Raw genomic sequence first — 19,313 nt, forward strand, 5'->3', positions numbered from 1 at the left:
TTTGCTTACTAGCAGATTTTAATAAAAGTGATATTCTCTAAAGTTAATAAAATAATATCTACAGTAAACAAAACGTTAAAAGATGTACGTCGTTCTGTGTTTTTCGGTCTCGCAGTTATGAATTTGAAAGCTGGCTTTCTTGAAAAATAGAAAAATAAAGCTGGCCATTTGAAGGATGCAACTATTTAAAAACATAAAAGAAACCTAATAAATAAAATATGTAAAAAAAAAAACCAAAATAATCGCCGAACGAGTTGATCAATCCAAGTTGGAGACTTGGAAACAAGAATACCGTACAGCACAAAACACTAAAATTACAAATCGACCCCTTCAAAAAACACATTTTGTAATTATTCTGTCACACAAAAACATTTTCTTCCATTTTTCTCTTCTTCTCTTTGTCTTTCTGATTCTGCAGACAAACATCACCGAATAACAAATAAAAAAAACCCCAAAAAATTACATAAAAAAAATCCTCCTGAAAATAGTAACCCTAGTTCATTCTCCTTCCATTTCTACTTCAATGGAGTCACTTTCACGGCCTTTACACAGAAGAAAGCTTTCGAGTGCTAATGGCTTTTCATTTTCAGCTAAACAACATCCGTACGACGACGTTTTTGCACAGAAAAAGTTCGGAGCTCCGGTTTTTTCTTCCGGAGCTCCGGATTACTCTGAGATATTTGGAGGTTCTCGTGGTTCGTCGATTCCGGTACTTGATCTTTCTGGTTTAGATGATACTAAAATTTCCGATGATTGTCGAAGTTCCTCCTCTAAACTTGATTATTCCAACATTTTTGGTGGTTTTTGTGAAGAAGATATTGCTGTGCCTTATGATGAGTTGTTTTCTGGTGCTAAACGTTCTTCTGGTAAAACTCGGTGAGTTCATTTCCATTTATTTTTTTAAAAACTTTTTGACGTTTTACTCTTTTTGTTTTAAGAATGAAGACGATTTTTCTTAGTGTTGGAGGCGATTTTGATGTGTCGAGGTGTACAGTTAATTTTGTGAATGTTACTCTTTTTTTTGTGTGTGGTTGAAATGCGGAAAAGAAAATAATAGAAAAAAATATGAAAAGGAAAAAGCAAAGGCACAATGATTTCAAATTATATGGCGCTGTTTCATCTCTGTTCCTAATTTCTGTCTTTTTGCTTCAGTTTGTATATTTTTAATATGCTTAACACGAGTCCTTTTTCTGTTTTTCTATTTGGTTTATTGGGTATATGGATTTTGTTACTGTAAATGTTACTTTGGGTGATAAATATATGATGTTTGTTAGCTGGAAAATGGATCTTCTTTATAAGAACAGATATCCGCTGAAGCATTCATATATTTTTGGTACGAAATATTCATAAGCAAACCTTTTTAGTGAAAATAGATAAAATCTACAGTTAGTACCTGATCGGTTAATATGGAAAGAATGTAAGGATGGCCTTTTTTCAGTAAAGTCTGCATATAACTTGTTGTCTCAAAGTAGACAGCAGGAACAAGAATGGCCATTGAAACTGATATGGAGAAAGGAAGCACCTTTATACGAAGAAGATGCATGACTATCAACAGATGTGTAAGGTATGAAGAAGATTATGAAGATGCGAAGCACTTATTCATCCACTGCAGAAACACAAATCAGATTTAGGATACTTTCTTGAATTTGCTTGAATTTAAATGGTGCATGCCAGAATCTCCTGAAGACCTATTACTTCGTTGGAGTAGAAGAGGACTACAAAAAGGCGACACAAAGTTGAGCAGCTATATAGTGGACTGTGTGGAAGGAGAGAAATAAAAGATACTTTGAAGGCAAAAAGGAAAATATTTGTACCTGAAAACATAGATGTAGCTCTCTTAGCCTTTTGTTGCAAAATTGAAAATGTTCAAGAAGTAGATAGGATGGAAAATTTCCCCAGTTCTCTTGTAGCTAGTTTGCTAAGATGCATTTTGTTGGGTTTGTACCACTTTTTCATTGCACTTTCTGCGCGCTATTCTTTAATAAAATTTTCAACAAAAAAAGAAGAATATACATAATTCTCATTTGTTGCTTATTCTGAAATGTGCCTGTCTGTAGGTTATTTTGTAGCACGATAGCTGATGTCCTTTTGTTATTTTAATTGGTTGAGTTACATGTTTTATAGAATGTTAGCCATGCTCACTCGTCTTCTTAGAGGAAGGTTTTAGACCAAATTCATCCTGATTTGATATTTATTTACTTGTCTATAGCCTTTCTAAGTATACACACTTAATGATGCTATGTGCTCTGAAAGTTATGGCCATTTACTATGTGCTATGCCATTACTGGTGTTTCCATGAGTGAGAAAAGATAGTCTTTCATCAACTAGCAATTCCCGTGATTGCTTACATTTTCTGTAGCATTTCCCAATTTTTCTCACAGTTTCTTTAAAAGACTTCATGTGTATTGGTTGCTTTTGGTACAACATGAGTTATGATACTTCCCTTAATTTCCTGTATTTGTTGCATGTAGGACTGCTTCCGAAGGATCAGATCAATTTAGTCCAAGTGGAAGGCACAAAGAGTCCTCATGTGAAGCGACTAATCAATCTATTGATGGGCCAAAGCACTTCAACTTATCTTATCATAAGACCGGCCAAAGAAACAGAAATGGTTCAAATGGGATGACGCAGATAGCTCAACTGCATGCTGTCCCTGGTTTTATGTATTTTATAGATGAAAGTTCTCATTTACCAAAGACTGAAGCCTTTCAGCGAGCACCCTTTGTAAAAAGTGATGTACAGCGCAACAAGAGTTTTAGTGGGGAAATATTTAAAGAAGGACGTGATAAGGTGGGGGAGTTGCATGTCCCAAAGATACAACGTTCAGATGAAATACATCGGAACAGGAGTTTTAGTGGGGAAATATTTAAAGAAGGGCGTGGTAGGATGGGGGATTTGCATGTCCCAAAGGCACAAAGTTCAGATGAAATACGTCGCAATAGGAGCTTTAGTGGGGAAACAGGTAAAGAAGGGCATGCTAGGACTGGGGATTTGCATGTCCCCAAGAAACAAAGTTCAGATGGACATCGCAACAGGCGCTTAAGTGGGGAAATATTTAAAGAAGGTCATGATAAGAATGGGGATTTGCATGTCCCCAAGAAACAAAGCTCAGGTGAAGCACATCATGACGGGAGCTTTAGCGGGGAATTATTTAATGGGGGTGATAGAAAGGAGAATTTGCATATCCCCAAGAAACAAAGTTCAGATGGCGTAATGAAGGTTATAAGTGGATCTAGCTGGGATGCATTCCATTTTAATGATAAGTTTTATAGTGCACATGATGAATTTGAGAGAAGATCAAGTTCCACTGAAGGGGCATCAACTTCAAGCCCCATGGCTAATGACATCAAGGGCCAGCCTAATCAATCAAAAATTTCAGGTCCTGATCCCAAATATGGAGCATCTGGAAGCGGTATTCGTCCCACTAATACTTCACCTACTTCTTCTGATGAGGAACTTGATGCAAATTCAGCAGCTGCTGTTTCTGCTGCCACATTGAAAAAAGCCATAGAGAAGGCTCAAGAAAGTATTAGACTAGCAAAAGAGCTAATGGAGAGAAAAAAAGAAGGTGTTCCAGCTTCTCAGAAACCAAGGTCTAAAGGTAGCTTAAAATCTAAGGATAATAGGGTTGAGTGCAACACAAGAAGTAACAGGGAAAATGCTATGGAATTGCATAGAAAAATAGGTATTGGATTGCCACCATTCGCTGAGGTGTGCAGAGGAATCCCATCAAGTAATGGTGATTTTGCTTCATTCATCAATCTTAAAGAACAGCAATGGGTTGCTGGAATGGTTAAGCAGAATACCCAGACTGAAAATGCTGAAGCATCTCAAGGAGATGTAGCAGGAGCTTGGTTTCCGGAAGTGGTAAGCAGTAGAAAAGAGAATATAGAAACCATGGTATCTCAGCAGGTTGAGAGCAACAATCACTCTCAACCATCTGTGGAGAATAATAGACATGTATACAAGCTTAAGGAGATGAATACAAGTAACAAGACCATAGAGCTTGGTGAAGAACCTGATTACGTCAAACCAATGGGGGAAATGCCAACACTAAACCTTCTTGGGAAGGCAGAAGCTCCAGAGCAATTCAAGGATACTTCTAATTCAGCTTTGATGCATGATTCTGAAGAATATGTAAATTCAGAAGTCATCAATGAGTATGGCTTTTCTAAGGGGAACGGAAATTGTTCTGCTGAGTTGAAGAAGTCTGAATACATGAAGAACAATCTAGAGTCAATATTTCATAAGATGTGGAGTTTCAAGAACTTGCAGAACTCTCAGGAGACACTTACTGAGGAAAAAGTTGGGTTCCAAGAAACTGAGAATGATAATCTACATAACAACAGAGAGACACCTCCAGAAGACGAGGCAGTGAAGCATGAAGACTTGGAATGCAGAATAGTGCCAAATAAGTTAGAAAATGTTTATGAGGTGGAAGAAAACAAAAGCAGATTGAGGAGGAGCTCCAACGAAGAAGAAACTGAGATTATGCACAAGGAAGCCTTCCTATGGGTGGAAAATGATGAGAAGCCCCAACATGACTGCGGGAGAGTAGGCATTGAGAGTAGACAGGAAGATTTCCAACGTGGCGAACACGCTGAGAAGTGGTCATATGGGGTTCATGAGCTTGAACCGAGTGAAAAGAAAACCCCTTACTGTCATGAAGGGGAAGAAAGTGAGAGAAAACGAGAAGGATCTGAGATGGAAGGACATCAGAAGATATCATTAGAGCCTTGTCAGTATGAAGCAACTGAAGAAATAGAGAACCAAGCAGATAAATTCACAGAGAGTAAAAAGACTGAAGCGAGTCAGGAGGCTGAAGAAGCTGATAGTAGGCTGGAAGCATCTGATAAGAGTGAGGATGATCAGGAGACAAGTGTGGCTCCGGGTGTTGCTGATAAACAAAATTCAAAGAGTGCTGTTAATGAGCCTGATCTCAATGGCAGTCCTCGTTCAAGTGAGATACAAGAAGCTTGTGAAGATCAACTAGAGAATAATGATGTTGAAATAAGTCAGCAGGCAGTTAATTTTGAAGGGGTACAAGGAATTTCTGAAGCCATCTATGAACGTGAGTGTGAGAAGGATGGAGTGACTGAAGAGTCCTCCAATTCTTGGGAAAAGGAGATATTGGAAACTGCGAGTGATCTCCAAAATTCTAGTGAAGAGGATACCTCTGAGGGCGTAGTGCAAGACACTTGTGCGGCCTCATCTGAGGATGTCAAGGAAGTGAATTGTGGTTCCACTTGCATGAACGGCAGGGACAATCTTCCCTGTGAGCGAGTTATTTTTGAGACAGAGAGCTTCCGCAATGTGATTCAGGAGAATGCCAGTGATACTGAATCACATTTTGTATCTGAGGTCCACGCTTCTGAAGAATCAGAGAATACCACTTTTACTGACATAAACCTTGAGCAGAAATGCATGGATGAGACAGGTAGGGACCGAGAATTATACTCAAATCTTGATGAGGGGGATGACTTGTGTGTCCCTGGACATGTAGGAAATGAGGAAACGATCAAGGAGGATGGTATTGCTGCTGACCAGGTCGAGAAAAACAAAGATATTAAAGCAGCTCAGGGAGACCAAAAGTCTGTTGAGAACTCAGAAGAACTAGAATGCTCTTCCTCAGCTGGTGACTGCAAAGACAATGAGCCACTGGACAATGATGAAAAGATAAAAGCCGAAATGCACGAGGAAGAGAGCAATCAAAAAACTGTTGTAGAAGAGGAGACCAAAAAGTCTTTGCAAAAAGAAGTGGAGGATGAAAATAATAGTAAAAGAGCCCAGGTAGACGAGAGACAAAAAGAAAGGGAAAAAGACAGAATAGCTGTGGAAAGAGCAATTCGTGAGGCTCGTGAGAGGGCATTTGCTGAAGCCCGAGAAAGGGCTGAACGAGCTGCTGTGGAGAGAGCAGCTGCTGAAGTTCGACAAAGAGTAATGGCTGAGGCACGGGATAAGCGTGAGAAGGCTTCTGCAAGTAGCAAGGTATCAACAGACAAAGCTTCCATTGAAGCCAAGCTTAAAGCAGAGCGAGCTGCTGTGGAGAGAGCAACTGCAGAAGCCCGTGAACGTGCTTTGGAAAAAGCTTTATCACAAAAGGGCACGACAGCTGAATTAAGGTCTCAAGCAGATAGACACGGTGATGAACGAATTGCTAGTGCAACCCGAGAGAACGGATTGAAGCATAGCCTTTCCTCTTCTGTGAGTATCATTCTTAATTTTTTCTGTCTCTCTAATGTATACTTTGTGGCATACAGAAGGATGACCTACTGAATCAATGCAGGATTTGGACAAATTTGATGGAAGTAATAGTGAATCAGCTCAAAGACGCAAAGCAAGGTTGGAGAGGCACCAGAGGATAATGGAAAGAGCAGTATGTGTATCTTAACTCTATTATTTGGACACTGGCTCCTGGACTTTGTCCAAGCATATTCACTTTTATGTTTCTACTGGTCTTTTCAGGCAAAAGCCCTTGCGGAGAAGAATAAGCGTGATCTTCTGGCTCAGAAAGAGCAAACTGAGAGAAATGTAAATTTTCTTGATATGAATTGTGTGCTTATGGAGTTCAGGATGCGCACATGTTATGCTTGCTTATATGTATATTTTTTATTTCAGAGATTAGCTGAAGCTCTTGACGCTGATATTAAAAGATGGGCCAGCGGGAAGGAAGGGAACCTACGTGCGCTGCTTTCTACTCTGCAATATGTATGTATCCGACTTGCCCAAGTATTTTCTTTTCCTTCTCCTTTATTATGAACATTGGGTAGAAAGGGAAGTTGCAAGGCTAGAGTACAACAACAACAACAACAACGACGACCCAGTATAATCCCACAAGTGGGGTCTGGGGAGGGTAATATGTACGCATACCTTACCCCTACCCCGAAGGGTAGAGAGGCAAAGGCTAGAGTGTTCTGAAATATCTTAAGATACTACCTTAAAAAGTCTCATCAGAACTTGTTTATTACTTAATGTGGAAGAAACTAAAAATTGGAGTGATTTTTAAATCACATGGGCAATTGCAGTGACCAGATTTTAGAATATGTGAATGAGTCCCTTCAAGACGTTTTGTTTTTGAAGTTCATTGCACTGATCTTCATTTAATTTCTGTCCTGTTCAAAATATAGTTTCCATTGTCACTAGATGCTCATTGTTTTTTGCAAATGCAGATCCTTGGATCCGATAGTGGTTGGCAACCCATCTCGCTGACTGAAATTATTACAACTGCTGCGGTGAAGAAGGCTTACAGGAAAGCAACTCTTTATGTTCACCCTGATAAGTTGCAGCAAAGAGGAGCGAGTATTCAGCAAAAATATATCTGTGAAAAGGTTTTTGATCTTCTCAAGGTAACTAATAAGTTTCTTTATCTGCATGTGTCTGTTTGATTGCGCTGTCACATACTTATGACTTGACGCAATGCATGAATCGGTCTCTTTTTTTCTTTTTCTATTATGGACTTGAATCTCATTATTTTCCTTTTTGTGAACCAAAGGCGGCATGGAACAGGTTCAACTCAGAAGAGAGGTGAACAGCGTCAGTGGAAATTCTGTGGTATGAGCAGGTGCTCCGTGCTGTCCTTATACTGGCAATCAACTTTTCAAGATGGAAGATGAGGAATGAATTACTGGTGCCTTAATTTTGTCTTGTATATGCATTGAATTATCGGCAATCTAATTAAAAGACGGAATAGAACAATAGCTCCTCAATTTGGAAATTCAGGCTGAAATGATTAATTTACACAATGTGCAAATGCAAGGTAAATTTAGGTGTAAAGAGGTGATTGTCCTAAGCTCGGGTATGAAGGGTTCAGGTGAAATAGTATTTTTTACTGCAAGATGCCACAAAGGGTTGTATAAGATATCCCTTGAGAGATCTTATTGAGATGTGATCAACTAGTGGCGATTGTAATTAATCCCTTGAGTTATATGAACAGACATATCCACCAAGCTCTTTAATGCTCCAAGTAAAGTACAATTTAGGAAGAAAACAAGTTTAACTATAAGGTTAAACAATGCAATTACAAGCCCATTACATGAAGCATAATCGCATTTTGTGCATGCATGCGGTTCTCTGCTTGGGGAAATACGATTGAGTTTGGCGCTTCAATTACTCCATCAGTGACTTCCACTCCCCTTTCTGCAGGCAAACAGTGCATGAAATAAGCCTTATGTCCAGCTAATTTCATGATTTCTTCGTTCACCTATCAACAAATAATAAGACGTCAGAGAAAGACATGCATACATTAATAGCAAGCTTCAGAAACTGGGTAAAACTGCAGAACAACTTGTAAAGTAGGTTACATACATTTTTTCTTTTCTTTTGAGAATGTAACATGTGAAGTAGGTTACATACATTCAACTCAAGTATCACTATGTGATGCTATCTACTTACTACATAGTTATCAGTCACTAGTAAACCCCAAGTTAGTTCACAAGACTTTGTTGCAACCTTGATTTGGGATACCACTATAGTAAAGATTCAGATCTGTTCCATCCACTAATAGCCTAACACAAAAGATTGTAAACACAGGTTGACGTGCAAGAAGTATCCAAGAAATAAGTATTTTCACCCATTACAGTTCCAGTTCACAAAGATTTAGATAGTCACTAGCATACTCTTCTTTTTCTTAGTTAAAAATCTATAGATGTCTTATCCATTTAACTTCCATCCTTTCCTGTTTAAGATCGTAAGTTGTGTTTCTAACACCTAGGTCCCATTATCTAGAAAATTAAAAGTTATTCTGAAAATGATAATTTCATGAGCCCTTGTTGTAGCCAACCAGCTACAATAACTTAGTTCCACATCAAGGGACATTTCTGGGCTAAGCCTCCTCTACTACTAGTTTTGTCGTCATTTCTGGCAAGCAATTTTACGTAAGGTCGAAGAGGTTTCTTGCTCTACATGCACAAGTTGAACAGACTAGCAATTTATCACTCCTACCTGGAATCCGTGAAACACCTGACGGCGCTGTGCAGCTTCTTCCTTTTGTCCCATGCTAGCCCAGACATCTGAGTACACGACATCAGCTCCTCTAACAGCTTCCTTTGGATCATTAGTTATCTCAATTTTGCTTACTCCAGCCTGTTGTGCTTTCTTAACTGTTTCCTCATCAGGTTCAAAACCTTTTGGACAGGCACAAACAAAGTGGAAGGGAATTACTGAAGCCAGCAGCAACCAAGAATGCACTATATTATTTCCATCTCCAATGTAGACAACCTGGAATCGGCAGCCAGCATTAAATTATAAAAAAACATATCGCCAGAAACAGAAACTGGGAGATGATAAAATTTTTGGCCTGGAAGAGCTAAACCTTTGTTCCTTCCAGCTGACCAACATGTTCAATTATTGTAAGGGCATCGGCCATAATTTGGCAAGGATGGTTGTAGTCTGTCAGGCCGTTAATCACTGGTACAGTTGCGTATTTAGCAAGATCTAGAATGTCCTGCACCAGCAGCAAAAAACAAATAGATAAAACTTTTATTTTACAGTTGGTGTGAAAGCAACAGACTAAGAAATGTCCAACCCTGGCATCTCAATTACTCAATTCAACATCTCAGCATGTACAAACCCTGAAGAACATTTAGGCCTGAAGGATCATATGCTCAATTAACTTGCAGGGAAGGCAACATCATTAAACTGTTATTCGTCTGTAAGATATTAAGTACAAGATGGACCAGAATTCAGCTCCAACGGAAAAGATCAAGAAACTTTTCATTCAACTAATATTTAGAAAGGGGCAAATAAATATTTAATAGAATGGAACAATGCTGCTAAGAGAGGCATTGCCAGAGGATACTGAAACAAATAAGAGTTTTAGCAGTGTTTCATCCGGGTCATGATAGCGTACAGAAGTGCACAAGCAAGAAGTCAAAACAGGAAACTCACCATGCACCAGGAAGAAGTCAAAACAGAAAACTCACCAGCATACCTGATGGGCAAAAACTCGAGCCATAATGATATCATTGTAGCGAGACAGAACACGAGCAATATCACGAGTTTCTTCCCGCTTACCCATCTGTATGTCATTTGGTCCCAAGTATATAGCGTGGCCCCCAAGCAAGTAAAACCCTGTCTCGAAGGAAACGCGTGTCCTCATGGATGGCTTAGCAAATATCATTGCCATTGTTTTACCTTGAAATGGGAGATATGTCCTCTCTCCTGATTTTATCAGTGCTTTGACCTCTTTGGCTCGATCCAAGATGTTCAAAATAGTTGACTTGTCGAAATCGCTAATATGTAAAAAGTCCTTCTGATTGGCATTTGCTGGAATAGAAAATTTAAACAGACACCAGAAAAAATCTTCTTAAATACCAATCCATGTCTCACAAAAGGTTGTAACTTAGACATGACAGACAGGACATATTCTCACTTCTCCACCCATCTTTTGAATAAAATATGGTTTTGATCCATTACCAAACATTCTATATCTAACGTTCTCTTGAGCTTAATTACGAGAAACTCTATGACAAAGTACATCAAATTTCATGTTTTGAAAACCTATAGGCCAGAGTATTTTAGTTCTTCAACTTGTTTTTTGGTAAATCAGGAATACCTCATTAATATTACACCAAGAAGATGTGAAAAAATAAACACTAAGGATTATTATCTCAGCAACAATCACTTATCAGGTCTTCTCAACTATCTATAAACAATGTCTTTACTGTTAGAATATACTATAAGTCATGCGTATTGTTATAGTATTCTTTATGAACAATTATTTATTTACTTGTTTAAATTCAATAAAGTTTCATTTTAAATAGATCATGTGTTGGTTTGTGCGTCCATTGCTTACATAGTAGATGATTTAGTGTATAGAGTTTAGCTTATACACGGAAGATTAAATCATCGGTTCTTGTAAGACATAAAAGTTAATGTTCACAATCTAATGATGGAATTGGACAAATCATCGGAATGATTGTAGCACAAGATTAAATATAATTTATCTTGATTATGGGAATGGTTTAATTCCAACTTCTTGTGCTAGTACATTTTGTATGTATTGAACGGATCAAGTAGAGATGAGTATTTTATACTGACTTTATAAAATAATTTCTCTAGTCCATTTAATGTACTTATACTCTTAATCCTGATATAATTATTATTAGCTGTGTATGTCACTTGTTGTTTTGATTTATTAAAAGGCGAGATTCTTTCGCGAGTCAATAAGCCTGGTAAATTGGATAACAATGATATACATTGGCGAAGTAATAATTAGTTGATGGAATCCATGTCTCGATTTTGAGATTGATGATACTCCTTTATGAAAGCTTATAAGTTTTCATGTGTAAACCCGGCCGGTGGATTTTGTATCCGACACATGAAATAAGTTAAGTGTAAGTCTAAAGGAAGTAATCAATAAATTAAATAGTCAGTAATTTAATTTGATTGATTAGTATCTGAATCTTAACATGGGGAGTTAAATAAGGTTTTATGGAAGAATTTCGAAATTGAACTAAGGAGTGCAATTACGAATTTTTAGTGGAATAATTCGTAATTTATTATGATGGAAATTAGTTTCAGAATTTCGAAATTAATATCATAATAGGAAGCCTTGTTAATTAAATTCTGTGGTCCCTACTGTGCCTAAATAATAGAAAATAGTGGAAACTGTTACTTAGTGGGAAAGAAAACGTGGAAACCGTCCCTTAGTGGGAGAAGGAAACCTAACAGGTTTTGAAAACGGTTTTGACCTAAAAAACGCAGCTATATATATGGATATAAGGGCTGGACGTTTTTGACATGATTCTGACTGCGGTTTCTACTAGAATTTTGCCCACCCAAAATTCTCTCTTTTCGGTTATGTTTGGGTAACACAGTAGAAGACTGTGAAAATCTGCTAGTGTGTTTTCAACTGAGGAACTGGAGAACGACATAGATTTGTTGTGTTTACGCTTCAAGAGGTAATCCTAAAATCTCCATACGTGCTAGTTGTTTAGATTACACGTGAATAAGATTCTGTTATTGCTTCCGCTGTGGTATATATTCCAACAATTGGTATCAGAGCTTACTCACGTCTAATTAAATAATTAGGATAAACCATAAGGATTAATATCATGTTCTATATGCAAGTTTTGAATTACATGCAAAGTTTGTTTTTCTGAAAACCTGCACTGTTTTTTGGTGTGATTATCTGTTATGGGTTGTGTTGATTATTCTGAAAACTTGATGTATCCTTTTAATATTGGTGATGTTGAGTTAGAATAATCTGAAAATTGAATTTTATCATGTAAAACGGAAAAACACGTTTTGCTGAATTAGGGCAGAAAATCGGAGGTCAAAAAGTTGACGGACTCCGATTGACCTGAAACTTGGCAGGTCCATGCGAAACGGCCCAGTGAGCAATACTCATGGATTCATGACTGAAGTCTTTTTTTGGGCGTTCGGGGTCGTTTAGATGGTGTTTTTGCTGTTTTTCTAAAATTCTGAAAAAAATTTTTAGTTGTTTTTAATTCCAGTAATTGTGGGGATCAATTCCCTTGGTCCCCGGGCTTAAAAAATCAGTGATATAATGTTTTTACACGTTGACGTAGGTCTTCTTCCATATCGGATAAAAATATTATGAATAATCACTATGTTATACTAGTCATTAATTATTTGTATTTACTCTCCATCTGAGTAAGCATGTTGGTTCAATGGGACTAATATATGTTGAATGTTGATATTCACTTGGCTTAAATTAACAGTTTACTCTCCATCTGAGTATGACATGTTTAAGTTTATGGAGTGAAAATCTGTCATTATATATGTATATTGCAAGAATAGCTTCTTTCCCATCGAAATTTGTTGTTCAAGGTGCATAGATTGTATATATATAATGTGTTTTGAATTTTAATGTTCATAATACAAACTGATTTGATCTATTTAAATATTTAATGTCTCCCAGATTAACAATGACTGCTTTTAATCCCCTTACTGCCATTCTTACCCAAAACAAACTTGAGGGTCCAAATTATGTTGATTGGAAACGAAATTTGGATATTGTTCTAATTGCTGAAGAGTACAAATTTGTGCTCGATGAGGTGTGTCCAGAAAAACCTGGAGATGATGCCACAGATGATGAACAGAAGGCTTACCAGAAATGGATTAAGGCTGATGAGATGGCGCGGTGTTACATTTTGGCATCCATGTCGAATGTTCTGCAACATCAGCATCAGTCGATGGAGTCTGCTTATGACATTCTGGAAAATCTCAAAGAAATGTTCGGAGATCAGAATCGTGCGGCTAAGCAGACTGCCATGAAAGCCCTTCTGAATACCAAAATGGTTGAAGGTTCATCGGTCAGGGACCATGTTCTGAAGATGATGAGTCTTCTGAATGAACTGGAGGTCCTTGGAGCTAACATTGATAAGGACACGCAGGTTGAAATGATCCTGCAGACTTTGCCTGACAGTTTTCAGCAATTTCGCCTGAATTATAACATGAACAAAATGGATTTGTCCCTTGCGAAATTGTTGAATGAGCTGCAGTCGGCAGAGACTATTATCAAGTCCCAAGCTCCTCCCGTGGCATTGAATTTTGAGGCAGGTTCTTCTTCTAAGCCGAGAGGCGGGCAGAAAAAGAAAAAGGCTCAAAAACCCTCTGTTGGTGGCACGACTGCTGGTGTGAAAAAGGGTAAGGGCAAGTGTTATCACTGCAAGCAGCCCGGGCATCATAAGAAGCAGTGTCCAACTTATCTGGCCAAGCTGAAAAATAAACCAGGTGATTTACATCTACTTGTCGTTGAAACATTTTTAGCGGCTGTTTCTACCATGTCATGGTGTGTAGATTCGGGAGCCACTAATCATATCTGCACTTATTTGCAGGGGTTTCAGGTAACGCGGCGGCTAAGTAAAGGAGAAATCAATGTTTATCAAGCAGACGGTTCAGCAGCCCCAGCTTTAGCATTAGGAAATATTAGTATTTCGTTTGGTAGTGGTAGAGTTTTAGCTTTAAAAGACACATTATATGTACCTTCCGTTAGAAGGAATTTAATTTCGGTTTCTAGCGCTATGAGAGATGGTTATGATTTTAATTGTCATGACGTTGATAAATGTGTTATTACTCATAATAAGCGTTATCTCTCTTCGGCTACATTGATTAATGGTCTTTTTGTTGTTGACTCTATTCCTAAACCGTTACCACCTAAAGAACTGAATAATGTTGATTTACCAAGCAAGAGAAAACGTTCTTCTGAATTGAGTGAAACATATTTATGGCACTTGCGTTTGGGTCATATAAATCTGAACAGAATTTCCAGGTTGGTCAAGGATGGACCTTTAAGTTCATTGAAAGTGGAGGCACTACCAACTTGTGAATCTTGTTTAGAAGGGAAAATGACAAAACGAAATTTCCCCTCAAAAGGAAATCGGGCAAGTGATAAATTAGAATTAATTCATTCTGATTTGTGTGGTCCAATGAATGTCCAAGCAAGAGGTGGTTTTGAGTATTTTGTGACTTTCACAGATGATTACTCAAAATATGGATATATTTATTTGTTGCGTCGAAAGTCTGAATGTTTTGAAAAGTTCAAAGAATTCAAGACTGAGATTAAAAAGCGACATAATAAACATATCAAGACACTACGATCTGATCGTGGTGGGGAGTACCTCTCTACGGACTTCATTGGTTATTTATCAGAATGTGGAATTACATCTCAATTATCTGCACCTGGAACTCCACAACAAAAATGGTGTAGCTGAAAGAAGAAATAGGACTCTTATGGAAATGGTTAGATCAATGATGAGTTATTCCGATTTGCCTTCGTCTTTTTGGGGACATGCCTTAGAAACGGCGAATTATGTTCTGAACTTAGTTCCTTCAAAGTCAGTACCCTTGACCCCTACAGAATTGTGGACTGGGCGCAAGCCTAGTCTGCGGCATATTCGAGTTTGGGGTTGTCCGGCACATGTGCTAAAGGGGAAAACGGATAAATTGGAGGCAAGAACGGATGTATGCGTGTTTATAGGTTATCCAAAAGGGACGAAAGGTGGTTTATTCTATTGTCCTAAAGAGAAAAAGGTAATTGTTAGCACAAATGCCAAGTTTCTAGAAGAGGACTATTTGATGAACCATGTTCCTAGAAGTAAACTCGTTTTACAGGAACTTAGCAAAGGAATGGAAACTCAGTCATCTGAAAATCAAAACGACCATATCCAAACCCCGGAAGTCGATTTTGACATACCATTGCACTTTAGTAGTGGGAGAAATGTCAATAGACTTAATGTACCACAAGAACAAGTGCCCGCAGTCATACTACCACAAAGTAGTGGGAGTCATGTTGAGCAGACTGCACAACAGGAAGAAGTCGTTGATATCCCTGTGGATAGCATGGAGACTCAGGTTCCTGATGATGTTGTGGTTCAACCACAAAATCAACGTGATGTAGTTGCAACTGATGTAGTGCGTAGTCGTAGTGGGAGAGAAATAAGACAGCCAGTTCGTTACACGCTCTTGGGAGAATCATATGATAGGATCCCTGAGGAGCCTACCTCCGAACCTGTCAATTACGACCAAGCACTACGTGATAAGGATGCCGATAAGTGGGTTGCTGCTATGAAATCAGAGATGTAGTCTATGTACTCTAATCAGGTTTGGGATCTTGTAGAACCAACTGATGGGGTTAAACCCATTGGATGCAAATGGATCTATAAGAAAAAGAGAGGTGTAGACGGAAAAGTACAAACTTTTAAAGCAAGGCTTGTAGCGAAAGGGTTTACTCAGAAAGAAGGGATTGACTATGAGGAAACCTTCTCGCCGGTAGCCATGCTTAAGTCTATAAGGATTCTCTTATCCATTGCTGCTCATTATGATTATGAGATTTGGCAAATGGATGTCAAGACAGCTTTCCTTAATGGAAGTCTTGATGAGTGCATCTATATGATGCAACCAGACGGTTTTATGGAAAGTGGCAAAGAGCACATGTTGTGTAAGCTTAAAAGGTCCATTTATGGACTAAAACAGGCATCTAGGGCATGGAACACTTGTTTTGATAAGGCGATTAAAACTTTTGGTTTTGATCAGTGTCTTAACGAATCTTGTGTATACAAAAAGTGGGATGGGGACAAAGTGGCATTTTTGATCTTATATGTAGATGACATACTGCTCATAGGAAATAATGTGGGCATGTTGAATTCAGTTAAGCAGTGGTTGTCCACACATTTTGATATGAAAGATTTGGGAGAAGCGGCTCATATCCTTGGGATCAAACTCTTGCGAGATCGCAAGAAAAGGATATTAGGCTTGTCCCAAGGTCTTTATATTGATACAATACTCTCCAGGTTTAGCATGCATGATTCCAAGAAAGGATTCCTTCCTTTCAGACATGGAATTTCTCTATCTAAAGATCAGTCTCCTAAGACTGATGAAGAGATAGAAAAGATGAAGGCGGTCCCTTATGCATCAGCTGTGGGGAGCCTCATGTATGCTATGTTATGCACTAGGCCTGATATCTGCTTTGCCGTTGGCGTTGTTAGCAGATTTCAGTCTAATCCTGGGAAAGAGCATTGGACGGCGGTTAAACATATAATCAAGTACCTGAAAAGGACTAGGGATTACATGTTGATCTACCAATCGGATGACCTGGTACCTATTGGGTATACTGATTCGGATTTCCAATCAGACAGAGATTCTAGAAAGTCTACCTCAGGTAATGTGTTTACTCTTGGAGGTGGAGCCATAAGTTGGAGGAGTATCAAGCAAACTTGTGTTGCTGATTCCACCATGGAAGCCGAATATGTGGCAGCCTCTGAGGCAGCCAAAGAGGCAGTTTGGCTCGGTAACTTCCTGAGAGAGTTGGGTGTGGTTCCTTCGATTCAAGCGCCAATTACGTTTCACTGTGATAATAGTGGTGCGGTTGCAAATTCAAAGGAGCCACGAAGCCATAAGAGGGCAAAGCACATTGAGCGTAAATATCATTTAATTCGTGATATAGTGCAGAGAGGGGATGTAGTGGTCACCAAGATTGCGTCAGAGAACAACTCGGCAGATCCGTTTACTAAGAGCTTACCACAGAAGACTTTTGATAAGCATGTAGAAGGAATGGGTGTCAAAATTATAGACGCATGGTTATTAGTCTAAGTGGGAGATTGTTAGAATATACTATAAGTCATGCGTATTGTTATAGTATTCTTTATGAACAATTATTTATTTACTTGTTTAAATTCAATAAAGTTTCATTTTAAATAGATCATGTGTTGGTTTGTGCGTCCATTGCTTACATAGTAGATGATTTAGTGTATAGAGTTTAGCTTATACACGGAAGATTAAATCATCGGTTCTTGTAAGACATAAAAGTTAATGTTCACAATCTAATGATGGAATTGGACAAATCATCGGAATGATTGTAGCACAAGATTAAATATAATTTATCTTGATTATGGGAATGGTTTAATTCCAACTTCTTGTGCTAGTACATTTTGTATGTATTGAACGGATCAAGTAGAGATGAGTATTTTATACTGACTTTATAAAATAATTTCTCTAGTCCATTTAATGTACTTATACTCTTAATCCTGATATAATTATTATTAGTTGTGTATGTCACTTGTTGTTTTGATTTATTAAAAGGCGAGATTCTTTCGCGAGTCAATAAGCCTGGTAAATTGGATAACAATGATATACATTGGCGAAGTAATAATTAGTTGATGGAATCCATGTCTCAATTTTGAGATTGATGATACTCCTTTATGAAAGCTTATAAGTTTTCATGTGTAAACCCGGCCGGTGGATTTTGTATCCGACACATGAAATAAGTTAAGTGTAAGTCTAAAGGAAGTAATCAATAAATTAAATAGTCAGTAATTTAATTTGATTGATTAGTATCTGAATCTTAACATGGGGAGTTAAATAAGGTTTTATGGAAGAATTTCGAAATTGAACTAAGGAGTGCAATTACGAATTTTTAGTGGAATAATTCGTAATTTATTATGATGGAAATTAGTTTCAGAATTTCGAAATTAATATCATAATAGGAAGCCTTGTTAATTAAATTATGTGGTCCCTACTGTGCCTAAATAATAGAAAATAGTGGAAACTGTTACTTAGTGGGAAAGAAAACGTGGAAACCGTCCCTTAGTGGGAGAAGAAAACCTAACAGGTTTTGAAAACGGTTTTGACCTAAAAAACGCAGCTATATGTATGGATATAAGGGCTGAACGTTTTTTTCATGATTCTGACTGCGGTTTCTACTAGAATTTTGCCCACCCAAAATTCTCTCTTTTCGGTTATTGTTTGGGTAACACAGTAGAAGACTGTGAAAATCTGCTGGTGTGTTTTCAACTGAGGAACTGGAGAACGACATAGATTTGTTGTGTTTACGCTTCAAGAGGTAATCCTAAAATCTTCATACGTGCTAGTTGTTTAGATTACACGTGAATAAGATTCTGTTATTGCTTCCGCTGTGGTATATATTACAACATTTACAACTTACACAATAAAAGAGTTTTTTAGACCTAAAACAGCACATGCAGACATGGCAGACCAAAAAAGCAGGGATAAGATTAAAAAAAGGAACATTTTTAGAGTAATCAGAAACGTACAACAAGATTAGGTAGTAAAATGCAGCAGAACTTAACAAAATTTCTAGGTTTTACTAGTATTACATTACATACTATTTAAAATGCCATATCAAAATTAGATGCATAGAAAAGGAAACTTGGAGAAAAAATAAGCGAACCATTTCCATTGACGGACGACGAAGGAGAGGATGCCGGAGAGCTGATCTGGCATGAGATGCGTCGACGAATTGCCGGAAATGTGACCGGAGAAGGAACGAATGCGCCGGAAGGGCGCGATGACTGAATGCCGTAGTGGGAGAGGGAAGAGAATGACGGCGCCTCGGATGATCGGAGGGAGGATAAGTGAGAGAAAATGACGGCCATTGTTAAAAGAGGTTCTGATAGTAAAGCTCAGGTGGATTTGTTTTAGTTTGCGGAAAGTTTTTTTTTTTTTAAAAGATTTATAAACCCTACTCTGTCAGCTTTAATTGTTTCCATTTATTTAACTGAAGAAATTAGAATCATTTTTTCTTTTGCAATTAGATTGCAAAGAATAACCTTAACTTCAAAGATTCATACCCTCTTTGGCCAAGTTTTTTTGGGCCAAAAATTGAGGTATTTGGCCAAACTTTTAAATGGGAAAAAAGTATTTTTGAGGAGAAGTAGAAGCAGTTTTTGAAGAAAAAAGTAGCTTCTCTCCAAAAAAACTTTTCTGGGAAGTACTTTTGAGAAAAATACATTTAGAAGCAGTTTTCAAAAGTTTGGCCAGACACTATTTACTGCTCAAAAGTGCTTTTCTAATTAATTAGCCAAATTCAAACTGTTTCTCACCAAAAGTAC

The 19,313-nt window shown here is 37.9% G+C and overlaps 2 protein-coding genes across 2 annotated transcripts; one reads left to right on the forward strand and one right to left on the reverse strand.

The window, feature by feature from the left end:
- The first annotated feature begins 369 nt into the window (after positions 1 to 369).
- LOC104211695 (auxilin-like protein 1) lies at positions 370 to 7,955 on the forward strand. The gene is made up of 7 exons (XM_009760789.2): positions 370 to 876; positions 2,472 to 6,204; positions 6,287 to 6,376; positions 6,466 to 6,531; positions 6,619 to 6,708; positions 7,170 to 7,346; positions 7,493 to 7,955. Exons 1-7 carry the CDS (start codon positions 524 to 526, stop codon positions 7,526 to 7,528), a joined length of 4,545 nt encoding a protein of 1,514 aa, XP_009759091.1. The 5' UTR covers positions 370 to 523; the 3' UTR covers positions 7,529 to 7,955.
- Positions 7,886 to 18,923, reverse strand: LOC104211694 (ornithine transcarbamylase, chloroplastic-like). Its single transcript, XM_009760788.2, has 5 exons — positions 18,653 to 18,923; positions 9,929 to 10,263; positions 9,311 to 9,442; positions 8,941 to 9,216; positions 7,886 to 8,200 (listed from the first exon to the last, which is right to left on the reverse strand). The coding sequence occupies exons 1-5, from the start codon at positions 18,855 to 18,857 to the stop codon at positions 8,018 to 8,020; spliced, it is 1,131 nt and encodes a 376-aa protein (XP_009759090.1). The 5' UTR covers positions 18,858 to 18,923; the 3' UTR covers positions 7,886 to 8,017.
- Positions 18,924 to 19,313: the final 390 nt, after the last annotated feature.

This window comes from Nicotiana sylvestris, chromosome 4, assembly GCF_000393655.2.
Source record: "Nicotiana sylvestris chromosome 4, ASM39365v2, whole genome shotgun sequence".
Taxonomy (NCBI): domain Eukaryota; kingdom Viridiplantae; phylum Streptophyta; class Magnoliopsida; order Solanales; family Solanaceae; genus Nicotiana; species Nicotiana sylvestris.

Excerpts from the sequence above, each read along its gene's own strand:
- LOC104211695 (XM_009760789.2), top strand. The coding sequence starts at position 524 with ATGGAGTCACTTTCACGGCCTTTACACAGAAGAAAGCTTTCGAGTGCT. Across the intron at positions 6,377-6,465 it reads AGAGGATAATGGAAAGAGCA|GCAAAAGCCCTTGCGGAGAA; the intron begins GTATGTGTATCT and ends TGGTCTTTTCAG. Across the intron at positions 6,709-7,169 it reads TGCTTTCTACTCTGCAATAT|ATCCTTGGATCCGATAGTGG; the intron begins GTATGTATCCGA and ends TTGCAAATGCAG.
- LOC104211694 (XM_009760788.2), bottom strand. The coding sequence starts at position 18,857 with ATGGCCGTCATTTTCTCTCACTTATCCTCCCTCCGATCATCCGAGGCG. Across the intron at positions 10,264-18,652 it reads GTCGTCCGTCAATGGAAATG|CAAATGCCAATCAGAAGGAC; the intron begins GTTCGCTTATTT and ends TTTCTATTCCAG. Across the intron at positions 8,201-8,940 it reads AGGTGTTTCACGGATTCCAG|GTGAACGAAGAAATCATGAA; the intron begins GTAGGAGTGATA and ends ATTTGTTGATAG.